The sequence below is a fragment of the Dreissena polymorpha genome, chromosome 5 (assembly GCF_020536995.1).
Source record: "Dreissena polymorpha isolate Duluth1 chromosome 5, UMN_Dpol_1.0, whole genome shotgun sequence".
Taxonomy (NCBI): Eukaryota; Metazoa; Mollusca; class Bivalvia; order Myida; family Dreissenidae; genus Dreissena; species Dreissena polymorpha.
Genome location: NC_068359.1, coordinates 40,763,441 through 40,784,399, shown reverse-complemented (window position 1 = coordinate 40,784,399; position 20,959 = coordinate 40,763,441). Strand labels below are relative to the sequence as shown.

The 20,959-nt window shown below is 36.0% G+C and overlaps 1 protein-coding gene across 1 annotated transcript; it reads left to right on the top strand.

Moving 5' to 3' along the window:
* The first annotated feature begins 1,663 nt into the window (after positions 1 to 1,663).
* LOC127881029 (G-patch domain and KOW motifs-containing protein-like) lies at positions 1,664 to 20,855 on the top strand. Its single transcript, XM_052428614.1, has 11 exons — positions 1,664 to 1,853; positions 10,035 to 10,177; positions 11,418 to 11,557; positions 12,433 to 12,536; positions 12,992 to 13,190; positions 13,705 to 13,837; positions 15,376 to 15,625; positions 16,747 to 16,879; positions 17,737 to 17,806; positions 19,763 to 19,848; positions 20,611 to 20,855. The coding sequence occupies exons 1-11, from the start codon at positions 1,714 to 1,716 to the stop codon at positions 20,749 to 20,751; spliced, it is 1,539 nt and encodes a 512-aa protein (XP_052284574.1). The 5' UTR covers positions 1,664 to 1,713; the 3' UTR covers positions 20,752 to 20,855.
* Positions 20,856 to 20,959: the final 104 nt, after the last annotated feature.

Genomic DNA, 20,959 nt, shown 5'->3' with positions numbered 1-20,959 from the left:
CCATCTATAACGAGTCTTTCGGATCATAAAACACGATATAAATCTGTCGTGGGTAATGACATTACTATTTGTCATTGTTGTATCAGTTATACTTGATGTTTCATGAGAAAATATTAACAAAACATTATTTTCACTTGTATATGCCACAAACTTGCAAACATGGATTTTGGTCGTTAAGTACGATTTCCGACGCGGGGTAGCGGACATTCATCCTGTTATTACAACGGTGATATTATTCATAGGGGGTGTAGAAATACCGAAATCCCCGTAATTACCGAAATCCCCCGAAATCCCCAATATTATTTATTATTTATCAAAATACTGCGGATATTAAGATAGAATATTGCAAAATACAATGAATTCACTAATGAAAAATTGTTTTTATCCATGTTTGGTAGTGAAAAAATAAAATATATACATACTTATTGGGATTCCGAGTATGAATCCATAGTGCATGTTTTCATAAGCACGATCAGGTACCTAAATCCCCGCTGTAAAGATCTTCAAGTGTCAAACAATCATCTGGGTGGCTTTTTGATATTAGAAAAAAGAGGTACAGACATAAACTTAACAACAATATCCCACTTCTTTTGAAAAATATTGACTTGTAGCGGGTATTTCGGTAATTCTACATTCGCCCACAGAGTATCGAAATCCCCCATAAATAATTAAATAAGGGCGAAACAACCCACTTGTAAGGGCGAAACGACCCTGGGCGAAACGACCCGGGGTGACAGAGGGCGAACGGGATTAAGGGCGAAACGACCCGAGACCGGGGTGTATGGGGAAGCCCCAATAACATACTAATCATTGCTAATATGTAATTTATCAATCTTTATCATGGAAAGTACAAAATCAAAAAATCAGTTTGGCCATCGTCTGAAATACATTAAAGGGATCTTTTCACGCTTTGGTAAATTGACAAAATTGAAAAAAGTTGTTTCAGATTCGCAAATTTTCGTTTTAGTTATGATATTTGTGAGGAAACAGTAATACTGAACATTTACCATGGTCTAATATAGCCATTATATGCATCTTTTGACGATTTTAAAACCTAAAAATTATAAAGCGTTGCAACGCGAAACGATTGAATAATTTGGAGAGTTCTGTTTTTGTCGTTAAATTTTGTGAAACTACGAAGATTGCTTATATAAGGTATAAAATACTGCACGTATATGTACTCGGCGGAATAGCTCAGTAGGCTAAAGCGTTTTTACTTCAGGACTCTGGCAGGACTCCAGGGGTCACTGGTTCGAAACCTGGTCCGGGCAATGTTCTTTTCCTTTTTTTAATTTTATTCTTGATTTTTTACTGGAGCTTTTACGATCCAATGTTTACATTTATCGATATAAAGCATTTAATGAATAAGTTAAAAAATGCCAAAATCTGTGAAAAGGCCCCTTTAACTTCTACAAGGAGGATTTTCGTAAAACTGCATATTGCTAAAGATCTATAAAATACATAAATTATGTATTTTATAGGTCTTTGATATTGCACAATTACAAGTTGAGTATCGCCTTTATAAAAATCATATAAAATTAATGGGTTGATATGTTTCATCCAGTATTTACATATTTTCGTTACTTTGTTTGGATTACTTTAGTGTACAAAATCGTATGTCAAATACTAAAACGATAATGGTTTAATTGTCCGATGCGACCAGTTGACCGATTGGACTTGAATCAATTGTATTGTTTAGGTTTCGGAATCAAAATGTCAGAAGAGGGGAAAACGTCCATATCTTTCGGATTTTCGAAGAAATCTGAAAAGAAAACTTTAACAAGTTCAATATCAGAACAGGAAACAAATGAAACAGAATTTATTACATCACTTGAGGACAGAGAAGTTCAAAGGTAATGTTCGAAAAAATGTGTCACACATTTTCGCGATATAAGTGGTGCACTTTAAATAGGTAGCACCTATAATCATATTATCAAATAAATAGGCTGTTATTTTTTAATGTTTTGTTGTATGCAAACCTTTTTTTATGATGAAATATTTGTTAAAATCAAAGTAAAACACTTCAAAGTTGTGTTCTATTTACATTATGAAAACTTTACCTGCGTGTTAAGCCCCAGTCTCACTACCGGGATGAACCGGGGCTCCACCGGGATGAAACGGGGCTCCACTGGGATGAACCGGGGACAAATGGGGCTCCATCGAGAAAGTATTAAAATGTTTAATACCTCCGGGATAAACTGGGTAGGACCAGCAACAACCGGCTTGGCACTATGAACAACCGGATGGCACCAGGTACAACCAGGACGGCTCCGTAGTTCCACCAGGTCCATACAGACCACGGCAGAGCTACTGCAACGCCCAGGTGAATGCCGGCATAGTTCCGGTATGGCTTTGATACATAAGTAAACCGGCGCTCTGCCGGGACGCCACCTGCATTTACTGGGGCTCCGCCTTGCATTACCGGCGCCGACCATGTGTTAAACCGGGGCGTTTCCATAGCTCTGCCTAGGTCTGATGCCGGTATAGCCCCGGTGAGTGCCTGCAGAGTTACGGTATACCGGGGCTCTGGGGGGACGCTGCCGGCTTTCACCAGGGCATTACCAGTGAGAACTGGGGCACTGCCAGAGCTTCACCCGGATAAACCATAGCCAGTCTGGGGTTGTCTGGGACTATGCTGGGCTGTTGACCGGCTTCAAGTGGGTTGGCTCAGGAAAATAGTGTGACCGCATTAAAATTTTGCTAGGAATCATCCCGGTTCTCGCCAGTCTACCGGCTTGAGCAAACCGGGATGGACCAGGGCTCTACCGGCAATAGTGAGACTTGGGCTTTAGCTGCGATTTCAATCCCATAAGTAAAACAAAACTGGATTTCTTGTCGCTTTTTTTTTTTCAAAATTTACCGCGTTATACTATTTATGGGAGACAACCTTGCAAGGACCGAATATACTTCACGGATTAACGAACGGTAACTCTTGTGATAGGAAGGTTCAAAGTACGGGAAGTGATCGAAATTGTACAGGATTTGTGTACATGTACATTGCATTCAGACAATACCAAACTTCCAGATTGATGTCAGACATTCGGTCTGACGGATTGACAAATTCTGTCAGACCGGATGAGTGTTTGTCAGACCAAACAAAAAGAGAGAAAACACAAAATAAAATGACGGTTACACATAGTATTTATTTATATCATGATGACATATATCAAGTATGTACTATCTAGTAATATAATAAAACAAGTATGTTGCTATATATTACTAGATATTATCAGATATCGAAATAAAGATTGGAATTAAAATAATTGATTATCTTCTTCTCATTGTCTCTTTCCTGCTGAAAATCTGAACAGTAATCACTCTTGTCATCTTTACAGTATTGATAATTGATTTGTTGAGTTTCTGCGTCAAAGTCTACGACATTATCAGGTTCAGCAGTATCCTGCTCATCTGAGGTACCTTCAATTAATAGATGATCAATCACTTGAGTCTCGACAAATTTGTTTTGCCAATATTCTCAATATAATAGTATCAGTACCAGGAGGTAATACTTTGGTAAGAAACCTCAGCATATCTGGCAAATCTCACAATACAAAATATAAAGACAATAAAATTAGTTGTGAAATAATCTGTTGGAAAGAAGACAACAATATTTTGAAAACGAAATCACCTGAAAACAATTATACGTCAACGTTATTTTCGCTTCGCAATGCTGTTAACATTGAAGACAATTAACCTCGAACATAAGCGAGCACCTTTTGCTGCATGGTCCCGGCTCTCGCATTTTGCGAATTGACATGCACATATTAGCGCGGAACTAGTACTTTATAAATATCCGTTTGGAAATTCCCAGACGCTGTCACGGAATATACCGTATTTCAGATACATCGGAACACACTCGGCTAATTCCGTCTCTACGTTTTTCAGAATATTTTACTAATATAGTATCGCGTGATCCGAGTTATTTCGGAAAATAACGCGTATAACCGAACATGTGTAAGCTATTCATCGGAGGACACAAAATGATCGAAAACATAAAAACGACACTGGTATTAACGTATTTAGTTCTACATGTTTTGATGGCAAATATTGGAATCCCACGGAGCATCAGACGATGATTATTCAAGATATTTATTATATTTTTTTTGAGTCGGACATTTTGGTCCGACGGAATTGCAAAATCGATCGGACCTTGTCATAATCTGTCAGATATGTCCGTCGGTCCGACGAAGTTTGGTATTGTCTGTGCATTGTTATATATGAGGTCAAAAATTTCCGACTCTAGATGGCGTCCGATTTACGATCAGTTTACCCTAAATGAATTAAGCACCATTGAATTAAAACAAAAGCATACATATTATATGAAATAAAAGAGAGAAATGTAATGTACTACACGTACACACAAATATTTAATGTACATGTAATAGAGTTATCCTTTTATCACAATGATTTCGGAATTAATTTTTGTTTAAAGAGAATACAGATAACCAAATAACACATTCGTTAACTTATCGGATCAGTGTAATACTATTGTAACAGCTGTTAAATTTCACAGCACTTCCAATGGTTTTGTACTGAACAGACGATGTGTGGACCGTATTACACTCTTACCAAATTATGTTACCGATGCAAATTGCTAACGGTTATTATATTTAATATCTGAATAAAGCATAACAATTGATTACAAATAAAAGCATATACCGGGGTATATTCAAATGTTATAGAGTAATATCACAAAATGGTTATATTCAGTTTTCAGCTTGTATGACTTGAACTTCTCAAACAGTGTTCACGCTCAAATATATTTGCTGTTAAGTACTAATGAGATGAAATGTAATTAGAGTGGATTATGGTATTCGTCCTATATTAGAAAGTGGAATTCGGTTTGTATGGCTTAAGTTCCCGTATCTCATCAATACCAACAACCGAGTTTGGTTTTCTTTATGTCTTATGTCCAAAAAAGTGGAATTCGGTAAATATTTAGACAGATGATAGCGATGAAAAACCAAATTCCACAGTTAAATATTGATAAATTTGTATCAAGATAGTCAAACTTGTAATAAGTCGCATGACTTTTGTTCAATAAAGTTCATTAAGGTGTAATTCGGTAATATTCAAATGTTATTGACACTGTGTGCTCGGTAATTCGTGAAAAATGTGTAATTCGGTGAAAAGTGGAATTCGGTTGTAATTCAGTGTAAAGTGGAATTCGGTGTTTCCATGGACCACTTTCATAGGCGTCCCCATCAAAAATTAGTATTTAAAAAGAATATTTATATATTTTAATTTCTTGATCAATAGGAAAATATTCTGACTTTAACAACACTACGGTATGTTCATATTTTGATTCCCTTTTTATTTCAATGATTTTTTTATTTCATAAATTCATTATTTTAACAGTCCAGTTTTGTCTCAATCCTGATGTTACATGACATTTAGAGAATTTAGATTTATTTGTTATATATATTAATAAAAATATCTCAAGGGCATCACCGTCAAAATGTGGAGTGATATGAGGATATCAGATCCATGGAGGTTGTATATCCCTATATCTGATTGGTCCGGACCTTCCTATAATTGGTCTATGAGTAATATGAGTCCACTTTTAATAACACTCGAGAAATGCACAATGGTCTATGTGTTTTATTTTTGGAAGTTTAAATTATTTATTGCTTATTACAGATTATTACAAGTTCACGATCATTCCCATGATTTCCAGTCTTTGCTTGAGATCACTTGATACACCGTTCGCAAATACTGCAGTTTGTTACAGTTAAAAGTTTTTGTAAAGTAACCATTATTTTGCTGATCAAAAAATGAGTCAAGAACAGGTTAATATTTAAATTCATAATAACAAAGACAAATATTATTTCCACCTCTGTATTTATTTCTTAGTAACACAAAATATTGTATTTATTTTTCCATGCTACAGCATCTGTTGACATTTTTTCACAAGAAAGTAACATCTGCTGCAATGTCATTTTTAAGAGTATTTATTGCAAGCAATCTTTAAATTGAAACAGCCTCTACTCAAGAAAGACCTTACTTTCTGTTTCAAAATGGCTGTTTGTCACTTTCAGTGTTTAGATTGGATTGGGTCTTTCCCTTTTGGCCTATAAAATGTGAAAACAACCGAAGAAATTAAATTCAGTGTGCATATCAGGTGGACGATTCACTTTATGCGCAAATTGCGTATAAGGCCACAACTTTTATATTTCTTGGTTTACAAAACTGCCGACCCTAATTTTTGGAAAATGGGAAAAAAATAAAATCGGAAAATCGTCTTTTTATGTCCCCCACTATAGTAGTGGGGGACATATTGTTTTTGCCCTGTCTGTTGGTCTGTACGTTGGTCTGTTGGTCTGTACGTTGGTCTGTTTGCGCCAACTTTAACATTTTGCAATAACTTTTGCTATATTGAAGATAGCAACTTCATATTTGGCAAGCATGTGTATCTCATGAAGCTGAACATTTTGAGTGGTGAAAGGTCAAGGTCAAGGTCATCCTTCAAGGTCAGAGGTCAAATATATGTGGCCAAAATCGCTCATTTTATGAATACTTTTGCCAAATTGAAGATAGCAACTTGATATTTGGCATGCATGTGTATCTGATGGAGCTGCACATTTTGAGTGGTGAAAGGTCAAGGTCATCCTTCAAGGTCAGAGGTCAAATATATGTGGCCCAAATCGCTTATTTTATGAATACTTTTGCAATATTGAAGATAGCAACTTGATATTTGGCATGCATGTGTATCTCATGGAGCTGCACACTTTGAGTGGTGAAAGGTCAAGCTCAAGGTCATCCTTCACAAGGTCAAGGTCATCCTTCAAGGTAAAAAATTATATAGGGGGACATTGTGTTTCACAAACACATCTTGTTTATATATATTTTTTTCCCTGACCGTACTGAAAAACAAGCGAAACGAGAAAAAACCGACCCAGTTTGAGTAAGGTTGCGAATAAAATCAAGATAGTACAATCGACGACTGGTTCACATACCATTGCAGAGATCGGGATATTTTTCAATGTGACACCTTATGTACCTGTCCTTTTATGGGCACTTCTCAAAACTTATTTCGGGTAAAAATTACAGACATTAGGGAAATCAGCGTCAGTAAAATTTCGACCCCATCAAATTTATTTCCAAGTCTGTGACACAACTATATTGTTTAACATGTTAATTATATTAAACAAACCCGATATTATATTAGATGAAGAAGAAGTACCTTGCAATATGATAATTAGTATAAATATTCCAATAAAACACAGCCATTATTTACGATATATGTGTTTAGGAATTTTGTAAACACGTCCGCCATAGTTAGGAATTGTACAGAAAGTTAGTAAATCGGAACAAATCGGTATATCTCGGAAAATCATAGATAAATGTATTCGCCGTTTCAATGCTAAGGGTCGAGTAATTTCAGCAAATCGGAACTCAACTTGCGTAAAACACTTGCTCAAATAACCGTTAAACTCCACCTCTGTTCTCTGCAAAAGATTCGCAAAAGATTCGAAGGCGGAGCTATGCACGTGCTATTATTAAATTGGAGGATTGCCATTGAGAAACAAACACACGATTGGTTTGGCATGTTGATTGCGAGACAAAGGAAGTCAATTTTGTCTGCGAGAAATTTGTCGCTTTATTGCTTTCAGACAAGAAGTAGCTTTCTTTTGATGACGTCAAACTGTCAATTCACACCGACTGCAAATTTTGGAAGACTTTAACTGATTCTTTGGTTACAATTCCGGTAAAAAACACTTGCTTACATTAAACTTTGGATTAAATTATCATAATAAAGCAAAAGCGAAGTTGAAAAATATGATTAAATTAATACGCGTCACAATGTTTGTATAGGTCTCTGGTTTAAATAAGAGGTTTTGCGTTGAAAATCAACGAGTTTGCATGACAACAACAATTTTAACAAACATTACCGCGACGAAGCCGGGATCGATCTACCTCGATTTTTTTTCATGGACGATCATATAAGTCGAGTAAGAGCAAACAAATAATTTGTTCAAGAGTAGTTTATCGTATGTAATATTTATGCAATGGGCATCGCATTACGTACTGGTGCGCACCGAATAACAGAAATGAAGCGAAGTTTTTGTTTTAATGGGAGAGGAACGCATGTCATGTAATGGTGTGATTAAAATTGCCTGATGTTACAAAAGGTGCTTTTAGGACTCATTTCATTTGAAGATATAGCAGTGCTCCAGCTAGGCCTAAATCGAAGGGCGCCGCGCCCTGCCCTCCCGAACCTCCGCCCTGCCCCCCCCCCCCCGAACCTCCGCCCTGTCCCCCCCCCCCTCAAAAAAAATAAAATTTTTTTTTTTTTTTTTTTTACATATGATAATTCCTAAATCTCTTATTACATTGTAATTAGTTTAATCCTCATTGTAGACATTATATTTGAATGGTTTAATAATAATGGAAATTATACAATTATTTATAACATATAAATGAACATGCAATAGAAAGCATTCCAGAAACACCCGCGCGCTTGAACGTGCCCTTTTCACAAAATACTGCGTGTCGAAAGTGCCCTTTTCACAAAATACTTCCCGTCGAAAGTGCCCTTTTGACAAAAAAGCCCCCCTGCCCTTTTCAAATCCTAGCTGGAGCACTGTATAGATGTGTTTCTTTGCATAATTTGATATGTTGTCTCTGTGTTAAGACTATAAAATGTATGTTGTCTTTGTTCTGATGTTATTAGTATTATTTTTTTTTCCATATTATTTTTTGTTCGACCGCCCGATGGACCATTTTCCAAAAAAAAATTGTAAACCAATAAATAAAAAAGTCGTGGCCTAATAGGGGAAATTGCGTTTAAAAAAATATTAAAAACATCGGAAATTGTGTCCATATATTGGTTTTGAAAATAGAACTCGTAATTATACTGGATTATTGAGTAATGGATAGACTTGGAACAGGTATGTATCCTGTACTATCCAGCAATCAAAACTTACTCTTGGGTTATATTTAATAATGTATGTATTAGAGAATTTGTGTATGTGTTTTTAATTGAAAACTCTTCACTATTAATTGCATCCTCGAAATTCTCTCTTCACATTGAGGCACTTGCTAATGAAGTTTGATAGTGAACTAATTCCTAACCTCTTGAAGTTGGCCAATCTTGTTTCAGTGGTGGAGTGGATATGGTGTCCACCTAACAATCGGGAGGTCATGGGTTCAATCCCCACTGTGGGAGCATTATTTCAATTTCCTCCATAGACACCAAGTACTGGTTCTAGTCCTAGGAAATGGACTTGAGAGCGTTTCAAATAATCCATAGGCTCTCTATGCAATCAAGCTAAAACAAATGGGTTTAAACTTAACTAAACAACTTGGGCTGTAAACAGAGATTTTCGCCATAAAATGCAATTGTGCCAGACACTTTTCAACCCCAGTGACCCTTAAATTTCTGAGATATTTGCCATGGGCATAGCTCAGTTCCCATCAAATGTTAAAGATTAGGTAGCAAACTACCTCCTGATTTTGATCTTGATTTAATTGAAACTTCAAGCTGTGAGGATAATTACGGGATGTATTAGTTTAAACATATTTATTTCTTTTGTCAAGTACAATATATAAAAATACACAATACAATAGATATCAGAAATACGCGATGTATTGATCACATTTGTCACAAAGCTCAAGCTCCAGTTTGGAAGTTAGGTAATAATGCAGTAAAGAGCCTTTGAATGGAAAAACACGTCACTCAGTGACTGGAAACAGTAGCAGCCCAATTAAAATATGCAAATGAGAAGGCTAGATGTACAGTCTACGACTTTCATTCTATGTTAACTTTATAAGTGCACAATATTTCCATTATGTATTTTTCAGTAGTTTTGAGAAATGTTTGATTTTTCAAAATTTTCATTGTTTGTGAAGAAGGTTTGTATTTAAAGCACATACTAAAAGTGATAACTCTACTACATGTAACTGTAAAAACAACTGTCAATAGAAATTAACTGCTTTGGGAACCACCATTTTGCATGACTAGAATCCCAAATTAAATTATTTCCAAGAAAAATGTTCAAAGCTGATTATAATACTGATCTGTTGTATTCCAGCACCAAACCAAAGCAAGAAAAGAAGGAAATAGTAATACCTCTTATTAAAACCAACAACTGGAAGACCAAACAGCTAGACAATAGTAAACACAATAAATCAAATGATGGCCTGGAGTCCCAAGCTGTACAGGAACTTCTCAAAGGTTTGAAACATAAGTTACCATGTGTTACTATTTGGGAATACTTTCGAACAGATGTCTCATTCATTAGATAAGCAGAAATTAAGCAGACAGATAAGTAAAACACAGTTCAAGTTATGCTTCTGTTGTAGGATAAAGTTTGAATATATGTTAATGTACTTAAAAGTTTTGGTCTGTAAATAATATATTTGTATTTATCTTCTATCTGTGCTTTAATGTCATTCTGATATAACTTCTATATACGGGTAATACTCACTGTACGCAAAAAAGAATATTGTTTTCATTTACCTACCCAATAAAAAATTGAACAAGAAATCCCCTCATGTTCTTTATAATAATATATTGCACCTTTGGTGCAAAAAACATACCATGTGAAATTGATTAAATGGCTCATGGTTTTTTGTTTCACCAATGGGAGGATATAGTCTTCAGTAACTAAAATATTTCTCAGATCTTGTTTAATAATGCTATTGTGGTTTCATTCCTACTCATTTGAACTTGAAATAATATTTATTGGTTAGTATAATATGCAAGAACAATTAAAAGTTACTTTTTAATTACTTGCCGGTCTGACTAGCTCTCCAGGTAAAACTGCAAATCTGAGGATGGCAGCCTGATTTGAATCATGGCCCGGCCACTTCAATTGATTGGAAATCTGTCGTGGAATTACAGTAATTACTGTATGTCTATTTGCATTCTCCCCCTACCCCTGATTTTAGTAGAGCAGTTATCATTTACTAGCATAAGTATGCGTCCTTAGTACTGGTAATCTAGCTTACCCAGGAACAGTGTGACTTTGGTAACTGACTGCCATGATATAACTGAAATATTGTTAAAAACAGCATAAATCCAGATACATAAATAATCAAAACATGTTAAGCTTCATACAAGATACCAATCTCCACGCAGAGTTGTCGTTCCTTGCTCTCACATACAATCTCTGCCATCTCAAGAAAATCCTACCAGATTTTTTAGGATTTTATTGTATTGGTAAGTATTATATTATGAAAAGTAGTATCATTTTCTTTTACATTTGGAAAAAAGTGTATAAGTTTAGGTTCATAAAAAAAAACACTAAATTACAAAAAGCAAAAATAACGAAGGTTAAATTATTGTACCACGTAGCTATGCTATCATCACGTGGTTGGTTATGAAGGCAGGGATTTGATCCAGCAATGCTGGTTCCTGTCAAATCTCTGGGCAGAGATTGACAAGATACTTTTATATATGACATGTCTTGCAGATGCTGAAAAACAGAAGGAGAGCTGGGACAGCAGGGGAACAGTGGACACAGGCCTGGAGATCCCATTGCTGATGCAGAACAAGGTGCCTGAGGGTTTTGAGACGGACGACCAGCTGGATGTGTCTCTGCGACCTGATGAGGCATGGATGCAACAAATAGAGTTGTTTAAAATGAGAGCTATTTTTTCTGGTGTGATATAAATGTTTAACACCCTGCTTATAAATTGGGATTTTTAGTTTATTGTGTGTCAAGAACATGAGAAAAAAGACAAGTTGATGATTATTTACAAAAACATAACATAAACTTATGGTTCAAAATAAGATTAACAAATATTTATAATATGTTGAACCCTGACTATTCTATATATTTTTTTTTTTTATTTTTGTATCAAAATATATTTTCTATGTCAGTGATTTTAATTGAAGCGGAATCTGCTTTGAATTTTCTCAATTGGTACTCCTTTTAATTATCTTTCTTGCATCATTTTCATTCAATCGAGACCAGGCTGCTGAATCTCAAATATATTTGGGCCATGCTCTGTGAAAAGGGGGTTAAATGCATGTGCGTAAAGTGACGTCCCAGATTAGCCTTTGCAGTCTACACAGGCTAATCAGGGACGACACTCTCTGCTTTTATGATATTTTTAGTTTCAAGAAAGTTTAGCAAAAAACAAGTTTATGTGGAAAGTGTCCTCCCTTTTTAGCCTTTGTGGACTGCACAGGTTAATCTGGGACAACAATATAAGAACATGCATTAAACCCCCTTGTCACAGAGTGCGGCTCATTTAATTTGAGCTGTTTGCATAGTATTGCATTTTAGTATATTCAAACAACATATTCAGCGTATTTAGCAAACATGCAGAAACAAAATAACTCAGGACTTCAGTATTTTGAACCCTGAAAAGTTATTTGTACCTCAGAAAATTTCCATCAGGATCCATTTGACTTCTGATTTTCAAAATCTTTCGAAATCCTTGTACGCAGATCAAGTAACAATCCAGTATGTATGTTTCCAGCCTGCTGACACTGACTACGAAGAAATCCCTATCGAGGCATTTGGTTTGGCCATGCTGAAAGGAATGGGGTGGAAGGAAGGGGAGGGCATCGGCAGAAACAACAAGTAAGGGCTGGTGGGATTGTGGCATTAAATGGTCGGTAAAACATCATTATTTTAACTTGATTGTAATGAAAGCCCAATTCTTGTTCCTTGTTGAGACAGTGTTTTTTAATGTTAATAACATGATGCTTTATTTCATAGACGAACGTTGTGTTTTCATGTTGGTAATATTCTTAAAAGTTTTATTTATTTAAAAAAAGATACACAGTGCAAATTTAAAAAATACCTTTCTGGAATGAAGAATGAGATCTTGTATATCTACAAAACTATCAATATATTGATATCTCTCTGGTATACAGTTAAGTACATACCCTTGAGCAAGAGAATGCCTGTCATATCTGTGATTATATTCACTTAAATACTTGTACTAAAATGTTAATTTATAAGACATAAGGCATAATTTCATAAAAATATAAGCAATGTCCTATCTTAATACCCATACATATTTCTTTCTTCAGAGCTGTGAAGCCAGTTGAGGCAGTGCTTAGGCCCAAGGGCATGGGCCTTGGGGCTGACAGGGGGCAGGCTCAGGATCTTAATAAGTCTAAACAGGGGTCAGACAGCAAGAACAACGGGGAAGACAGTGCCGAACTCAGGCTGAAAAAAGGGGCCTATTGCCTGGTGGAGAGTGGACCCAATAAAGATTTATATGGTGTGGTATGTATTGAAGTGTGTTGCACTTGATTGGGTGGTTTGATAAATTTTATTAGGGCAAGCTAGCTAATTTGGTAGAGCACGTGAGTGTAAAATCTAGGATTGTGAGTTTTAACACATGTATAGTATTGTTCATGATATCTGTATGGTCATTCTGCTCCAACCACTGATTCAAGGAATTAAGTGGCATTAGAATTAAGTATTTGATAATTTTGGTACATCTATATCAAATGTTTTGATCCTGTTTCATCCTTTATAACTGACATTATCATTGTTACAAACTAGTAATTGTAAAATTGTATTTTATGAACTTTGTACAAATAATGCCCTTTGGTCAAAGCTGGCCTTACTTTGAGACCAATTTTCATTGATAAAACTTCCTTCCGATTACTTTACGCACACCCTGGATCCAAGTTTTTGGGGACTTTTTTGTGAATAACTCTGCTACATATTGCTCAATGCAGCGTTTGAATGGGGGTATTAATCAATTCAAGGACACTTTGTTGTTTGTTTTCAGATCGAGGGAATGGATGAGGACAATGCAAGACTGATGATCAAGCTTACTATCAGTGGCAAACTGGTGTCTGTCAGTCAGTACAACACAAAACTGGTCTCTGCTGAGGATTACCAGAAATACTCCAAATACATCAGTAAGCAGTCTGACGAACATGCAAACTGTTGTGGTTTTAAAATGACATGTGTAATAGCCATACACTGGGAAAACAGGACTTTCTGCATGTGCCTAATGTTTCTGCATGTGCTTAATGTTTCTGCATGTGCTTAATGTTTCGTCCCAGACTTTCTGCATGTGCTTAATGTTTTGTCCCAGATTGGCGTGGGCTAATCAGGGAAAACACTTAATGGTTTTATGGTATTTTTTGTGTTAAGGATGTCTCTTCTTAGCAAAAATCAAGTTTATGCGAATGGTGTCGTCCCTGGTTGGCCTGTACAGACTGCATATCATATATAAGTGAATTGTACTGTAATTATACATCGGCAGTGCTAATTACAGTAAAAATTCTCTGATCGACCACCTCGTAATTACCACCAACTCCCAAAGATGACCACCATTTTTCAGTTCCAAATTTTTAACCAGGTTTTCCGAAGGAAAAAAATGGTTATTAGATTAGCGAATGTCGGTGGGCTGGCTGGCGGGCGGATGGAACAAGCTTGTCCGGTCCATAACTTTGTCGTTCATTGTGACATTTTAAAAATAATTTGGCACATTTGTTCACCATCATTAGACGGTGTGTCGCGCGAAAAAATTACGTTGATATCTCCAAGGTCAAGGTAACACATTGAGTTCAAAGGTCAAAAATGGCCATAAATTAGCTTGTCCGGGCCATAACTATGTCATTCATTGTGAGATTTTAAAATCATATGGCACATTTGTTCACCATCATTGGACGGTGTGTCGCACGAAAGAATTACGTCGATATCTCCAAGGTCAAGGTCACACTGAGTTCAAAGGTCAAAAATGGCCATAAATGAGCTTGTCCGGGCCATAACTATGTCATTCATTGTGAGATTTTAAAATCATTTGGCACATTTGTTCACCATCATTGGACGGTGTGTCGCACAAAAGAATTACGTCAATATCTCCAAGGTCAAGGTCGCCACGACTAAAAATAGATTTATTTTGAAACAAAGGGGGTTAATTATAAACAATCAGTTCAGTTTGACTTGTCTCCCTTTATCAGACTTTTTTTTCAAATTGAAAACCTGGTTTTGTGACAATTTTGTCCCTTGTTCCTTCTATATTTCAATGGTCGTTACAGTCACTGATCCGACCAACCCACTATCCGCTATTACAACCACTTTAATCAGTACCAATCAATGAAATTCTTCTAAATTGACACCCGCCTAACAACCAGTAATTCTCATACCTTACTTGATTGGGTGTTGTGGTTTGATGTATATGTAGCGATATCAAGAATAATTAATAATTCTTTTGAACAATGAGTTGAAGTTACCAATAAACACAAGTCAAAATAAGAATTATAAGCACCATTTTACATATCAAAGGTAGTCAATTAACTTTAACCCATAAGCAAGTTGGTCAGATGAGTGAGTGTAACGATCCTTAAAATGTAGAAATAAAAATTCAGGACTGAAAAATAGTGGTTGTCTTAGCAAATTGGTCGTAATAACGAGGTGGTTGTTTTAAGAGGTTTAACTGTATGTCCAGACAAAGGCGCCGCTGACAGATATAAAAAAAAAGATGAGCTGAAGAAAGAGAAAGAGACCAGGGAGAGCAGTAGTCACGAGGATACGACTCGAAGAGACAGGGGTACGAGAGAGGGCCGAGACTCAAGAGATCGGGACGAGAGGTCACGGGATAAACATGACCGAAAGAAAGACATGCACAGAGAACGAGAACGGGAAAGAGAGGGGTCATCGTCAAGTTCTAGCAAGAAAAGGAAATATGAAGATGATAGGTAAAGGAGCTTTTATTGATTTGATATGCTTTTGAAGTTTTTGTTTAATAATAAGTATGATAACATATTTTATTCTTTTTTACAATTAAAAACCGTCTATCATGGACTGATTTTTATATCAGTCAGCAAACGTGATCAACCTGATGAGCCAAAAAGCTGCATTAAAAAACTAGGTTGTTTGGTCCGAATTCTAGATTACAATTATAAGGTTAAAGGTCAAATTAAGGGATCGTCAACAGCATTGTTAGATTTCAATAAAACTTGCCATAAGTGATCATTATAATGAAATGTCATGTGCAAGAACCAGGTGTGTAGGTCCAACTTCATGGTCTCACATAAAAGTCATAGGTCCAATTTATGAAATTTGTTCTGGATACTTTCCAGCATGGATGGATTTAAACATTCTTTGAAGAAGTAATCAGAATGATAGGACAGCGTCTCCTGCCTAATAACCATATCCTTAGGGCCAAGGTCAAGCTCACATTTCAAGACCAAATGTCAGATTCATTGATATATAATTAATGTTAAAAAGAAATCAACATGAGCTGTATTGTTGAACACCAAAAGCAGGTACATATAATCAAGATGAAGGTCGCAAGGTAAAATTTAGGAATTTATTATTTAACACTGACTGAAGCATAACTTTGTCCAGATCAATGGATTTTCAAATAAATTTGCAAAAGTGATCAGCAAATGTGATGAAACAGAGTGTCATGCACAAGAAGCAGGTCATTAGGTGGATGGTCGACATCATAAATAAAGGTCAAAGGTCAAAACATAGTGTTTAGCAAATTAAGGATTTTGAAATAACTTTTGAGAAGTTACAAGCTTACTGAGTGGCACTCACTCTAATCAAGCCCCTGGGATGAAGGTCAAGTTCTCAATTTAAGGTCGGAGGTAAAAAAAGAGAAATCGACTTTGTGGAATCTTTACTTGAACATTTTTGTGTTCTGATTGACATATCTGTGTGTCAATGTAACTTTTTCTCTGTACTATTGTTTTCTTCCACAACCGTATTATATAATAATCATGTAATCATGAAATAATATTCTTGAATGATAAATTAGAGTTTTTCATGCCAAGACTGTAAGTTTTTATAGGCATATCATGTTCCATTTCAGACCTGCATCAAGTCACAGTAATGGACACAGCTCTAGTAACAATGAGAGATCTCAGTTGTTGTGGGTTCGACCAAACCTCAGGGCTCGACTCGTAGATGAGAAATACAAGAAAGGGAAATATTTCAATGTAAAGGTGAGGGATCTACAATATATATTGAGCTATCATGATATGTGAAGTATCAGCCTATTTATTACAGCCCTTGTGTGTTCAGTAATCTGCTGGTATGTTCCCAATCCTAAAGCACCTTATACTAAATAGGTGTTACCTGGATCTCCATAACTTTGGAAAAAAAATACTCAAATCCATAGGTACGAACAATGCTGACCCAATTTATCCACCAATGATAGTTGCATTTAAATAATAATGATTGATATGGTATGTGGTTTGTGAAGGATTTTAACCATGACAGCTTTATTTGTATTCCTGTGTTATTGGGAGTTTTCCTTTATCATGTCCATTCTGTACTAAGTCTTTGTGGATCTTCATCAATGTTGGAGGTTCATATCTCAACCAAGTTCATTGTCCGGATACATTGACTAACAGTCTAAACAGTAATAGCTCTTGAAAATTTCAGTTTTATATCATATTAAACTAGGGCTTGTTTGTACGCAATATGTTGACTTCATATGCTTCAGTAATGTACCAGGCCAGATTTTTTGCTATAAAGATTATCACAGACTACAATAATAGTGTCAGTAATGAAATTGCGCCACTCTGAAAAAATTTCGCCACTTTTGAAAATTTGTTGCAATTTGCGACAATGGCAATCGGCAGTGAAACCTCTAAATATGGTTTAGAATTATGTTGGAAAGCATGCCTGTTTTACGAATAGTGGTTGTAAAGTGGATTGAGTTTTGCTGCAATTCTGTTTTCAGATGTTGGGTGCTTCATGACAAGTATACTTGTGATTATTTTCATATATATTTTTTTGCACTACTGTTTTTAGGCTTTAAATCTCATAATACAGTGTTGTTTTTTTTACATTTCAGGTTGTTATAGTTGATGTTTTTGACAAAGATCACTGTGTTTGTAAAACTGAAGATGGGAAAATATTAGAAGGTAAATGAGTATAAATGATGCATTGTTTAGTATTATCTTAATGCAGTGGGTGTTTTTTATTAGCTCGGCTGTTTTCGGAGAAAACCCCGAGGTATTGTCATAGCCAGCTCGTCGTCTGCCGTGCTAAAACCTTAACATTGGCTCTAAAATCTAAATGCTTCCACCTACAACTTTGAAACTTCATATGTAGCTGCACCTTCATGAGTTCTACACTCCACACCCATTTTTTGGTCACTAGGTCAAGGTCACTGTGACCTCTAATATAAAACTTCTGACAAGCTTTCATTTATTCAAAACTGCACCCACAGCCGAGCGTTGCTCTTGTTTCATTGTGAAATCATAATTGGTTTTAACTTTTGATTTTCAATAGTAAACAATTAAATTAATTTTAGGAGAAAATGCGTGACTAAATTGATTTGTATTTAAGCAATAAGCAATCAACAACAGCATAATCATAACAACAAATGTGAACTTGAATAATTTTTAGCAAGGCTGTTTTCGGAGAAAACCCGAGCTATTGTCATAGCCAGCTCGCCGCCCGCCGTAGGCGTCGTGCTAAAACCTTAACATTGGCCATAACTTTTTAAATATTGAAGATAGCACCTTGTTATTTGGCATGCATGTGTATCTCATGAAGCTGCACATTTTGAGTGGTAAAATTTCAAGGTGAACATCATCCTTCAAGGTCTAGGGTCGAAAAAACAAAGTCAAGGGAAGTAATAAGCTTTAAATGGACATAGTTATCTGACCTGCCCACGTATATATTTTTGTTAAATAAATCAAAGCGGCGCAGTAGGCGGCATTGTGTTTCTGACAAACACATTGTGGTGAAAGGTCAAGTTCAAGGTCATCCTTTACGGTCTACGGTAAAAAATACAAATTTAAGGGAAGTAATAAGCTTTAAAAAGGGAGATAATTATTCAATATTGAACATAGCCACTTTATTTATTTGGCATGCATGTGTATCTCATGGAGCTGCACATTTCGAGTGGTCAATCACAGTCACGGTAAAGGCTTTTAATTATTTGCTACTAAAAATAGAGATTTGTTAGAAACAATTATTTTCAAGGGAAGTAATTTATATAATTATAAATCTCATATTATATATTTCCTAACCAAGAATTGAAGTTCTTTTCACAGTTACTGTACAGATTTATTATTTTGATTATTTATAACTCAAATTATTTATTTGTAAAAGTTTTTTTTTAAATGATATAATTATAATTTCTTTGATGTTCATTACATATCTGTGGACTTATGTCCATAGATACATGATCAACTCTGGCTATAATCTCTTTCTAACCACAGGCCTTGGTTGTCAGTAATCTGACATGGTCATAATTGACTGTGAGACCCCCCCCCCCCCCCACCCCCCCCCCCCCCCCCCCCCCCGGTTGGATTGGACAAAATTCAAGGGAAGTAATAAGCTTTAAACGAGATGATTTCTTTACCTGCCAAATGATAAATAGCAATTTTATTTCAAAGCGGCGCAATAGGGGGCATTGTGTTTCTGACGAACACATCTCTTGATATAATTATCATTTCTTACCTGTTCTAATTTGTGAATGCTAGTTTTCATTAAATACCAGTGGACTTATGTCCATACACACATGATGAACCCTGGCTATGATCTCTTTGATAAACCACAGGCCTTGGTTGTCAGTAATGTCTGACTTGGTCATTTTTGACTCCTGCCAAGTGATAATTATAAATTTTATTTCAAAGTGGCGCAGTAGGGGGCATTGTGTTTCTGACAAACACATCTCTTGTTGGGTCACTAGGTCAAAGGTCAAGGTCACTGTGACCTCTAAAAAAAAAATAATCTGACAAGCTTTCGCAGCCGAGCATGGTACCCGTTATGCGGTGCTTGTTTCATTAGTGCTTAATCCATTATATTTTAATTTAATTACTTTCTTAAGCCATACTCGTATATGTATTTAGCTGGGTGTATTTCAGATATCTCTCAGACCATGCTTGAGACGATTGTACCAAAGTCAGACTCTGCCTACGTGTCCATAGTGTCAGGGAAATACAGGGGCCAGGTAAGGACAGTTAAATTTTTCTTAAATGATTACTACTTGTAAATTCCAACATGGTAGAGACAGCTATAGTTCTCTGAAATTAAATGCATGTATATTCCAGCTTGCTAGCTGTTATTGTGTAAGCTGAAGTATTTTGTTGACAATTAAATAGGGTGAAACCTCATAAGCTTCCCCTCTTAACCATTCTTGACAAATGCTGATTTCCACTTTTGAATGCACTAAACTGTTATTGTATTAAAAACCGAACAGAATGTAAGAATATTGATTTTCTGAAAAAAATTAGTTTAATGTATCAAAAAATGTCAGATTATATAAATATTAATTTTGCGTCTTCATAAACTGCTTTGTAAGTACATGAACCGGGAGGCGGAAAACTACAGCGGGCGAGGCATGGTCAGGGGTGATAACCCCAAAAAAGGGTTAGGGTAAGGGTTAGGGTTAGGGGTCGGGTTAGGGTTAGCGTTGGGTTTAGGCTAACCCAAACCCTAACCCGACCCCTAACACTAACCCTGATCCTTACCCTAACCCTCTAACCCCACCTTGCGCAATACCATACCATGCCTCGCCCGTTGTAGTTTTCCGCCTCCCACATGAACCAGTATTTTTTGTAATCAACCTCATAAAGATGGGAACAGTTTGATTATCATTTCGTTGCCACTTTTATGTTAGCAGACAACTGATAATCTTATAGGTCTCCTTAAGTTAGTCCCAATGCCATTTCATTCAGCAATTGTAAATTTTCCCCCTTTCTTCTCTATACAGATTGCTCATGTACTGGGGAGAGACAAGAAGAAGTATTCAGCCATGTTACAGCTACTGAGCGATAGAGACAAAGTACTTCAGATTGATTACGACTCTATATGTGAATTTGTAGGGGACATAAATGAAGAATTTGACTTCTAACTCATTTAAAATGAATGTTAAATATAAGTTGGGCACAGCATACCATACCTTCTGAATTATCCTTATTTCAACTGATGATTGTGTTTAAATAAAAATTAAACATATGTTAAGTTCTTGAAAATTCCTTTAAATGCACTGCATTATTGCTGAAAGGATTAAATCACTGGAGCAAATAAAGAGTGATTTGATTCCATGCATCATTTAATGG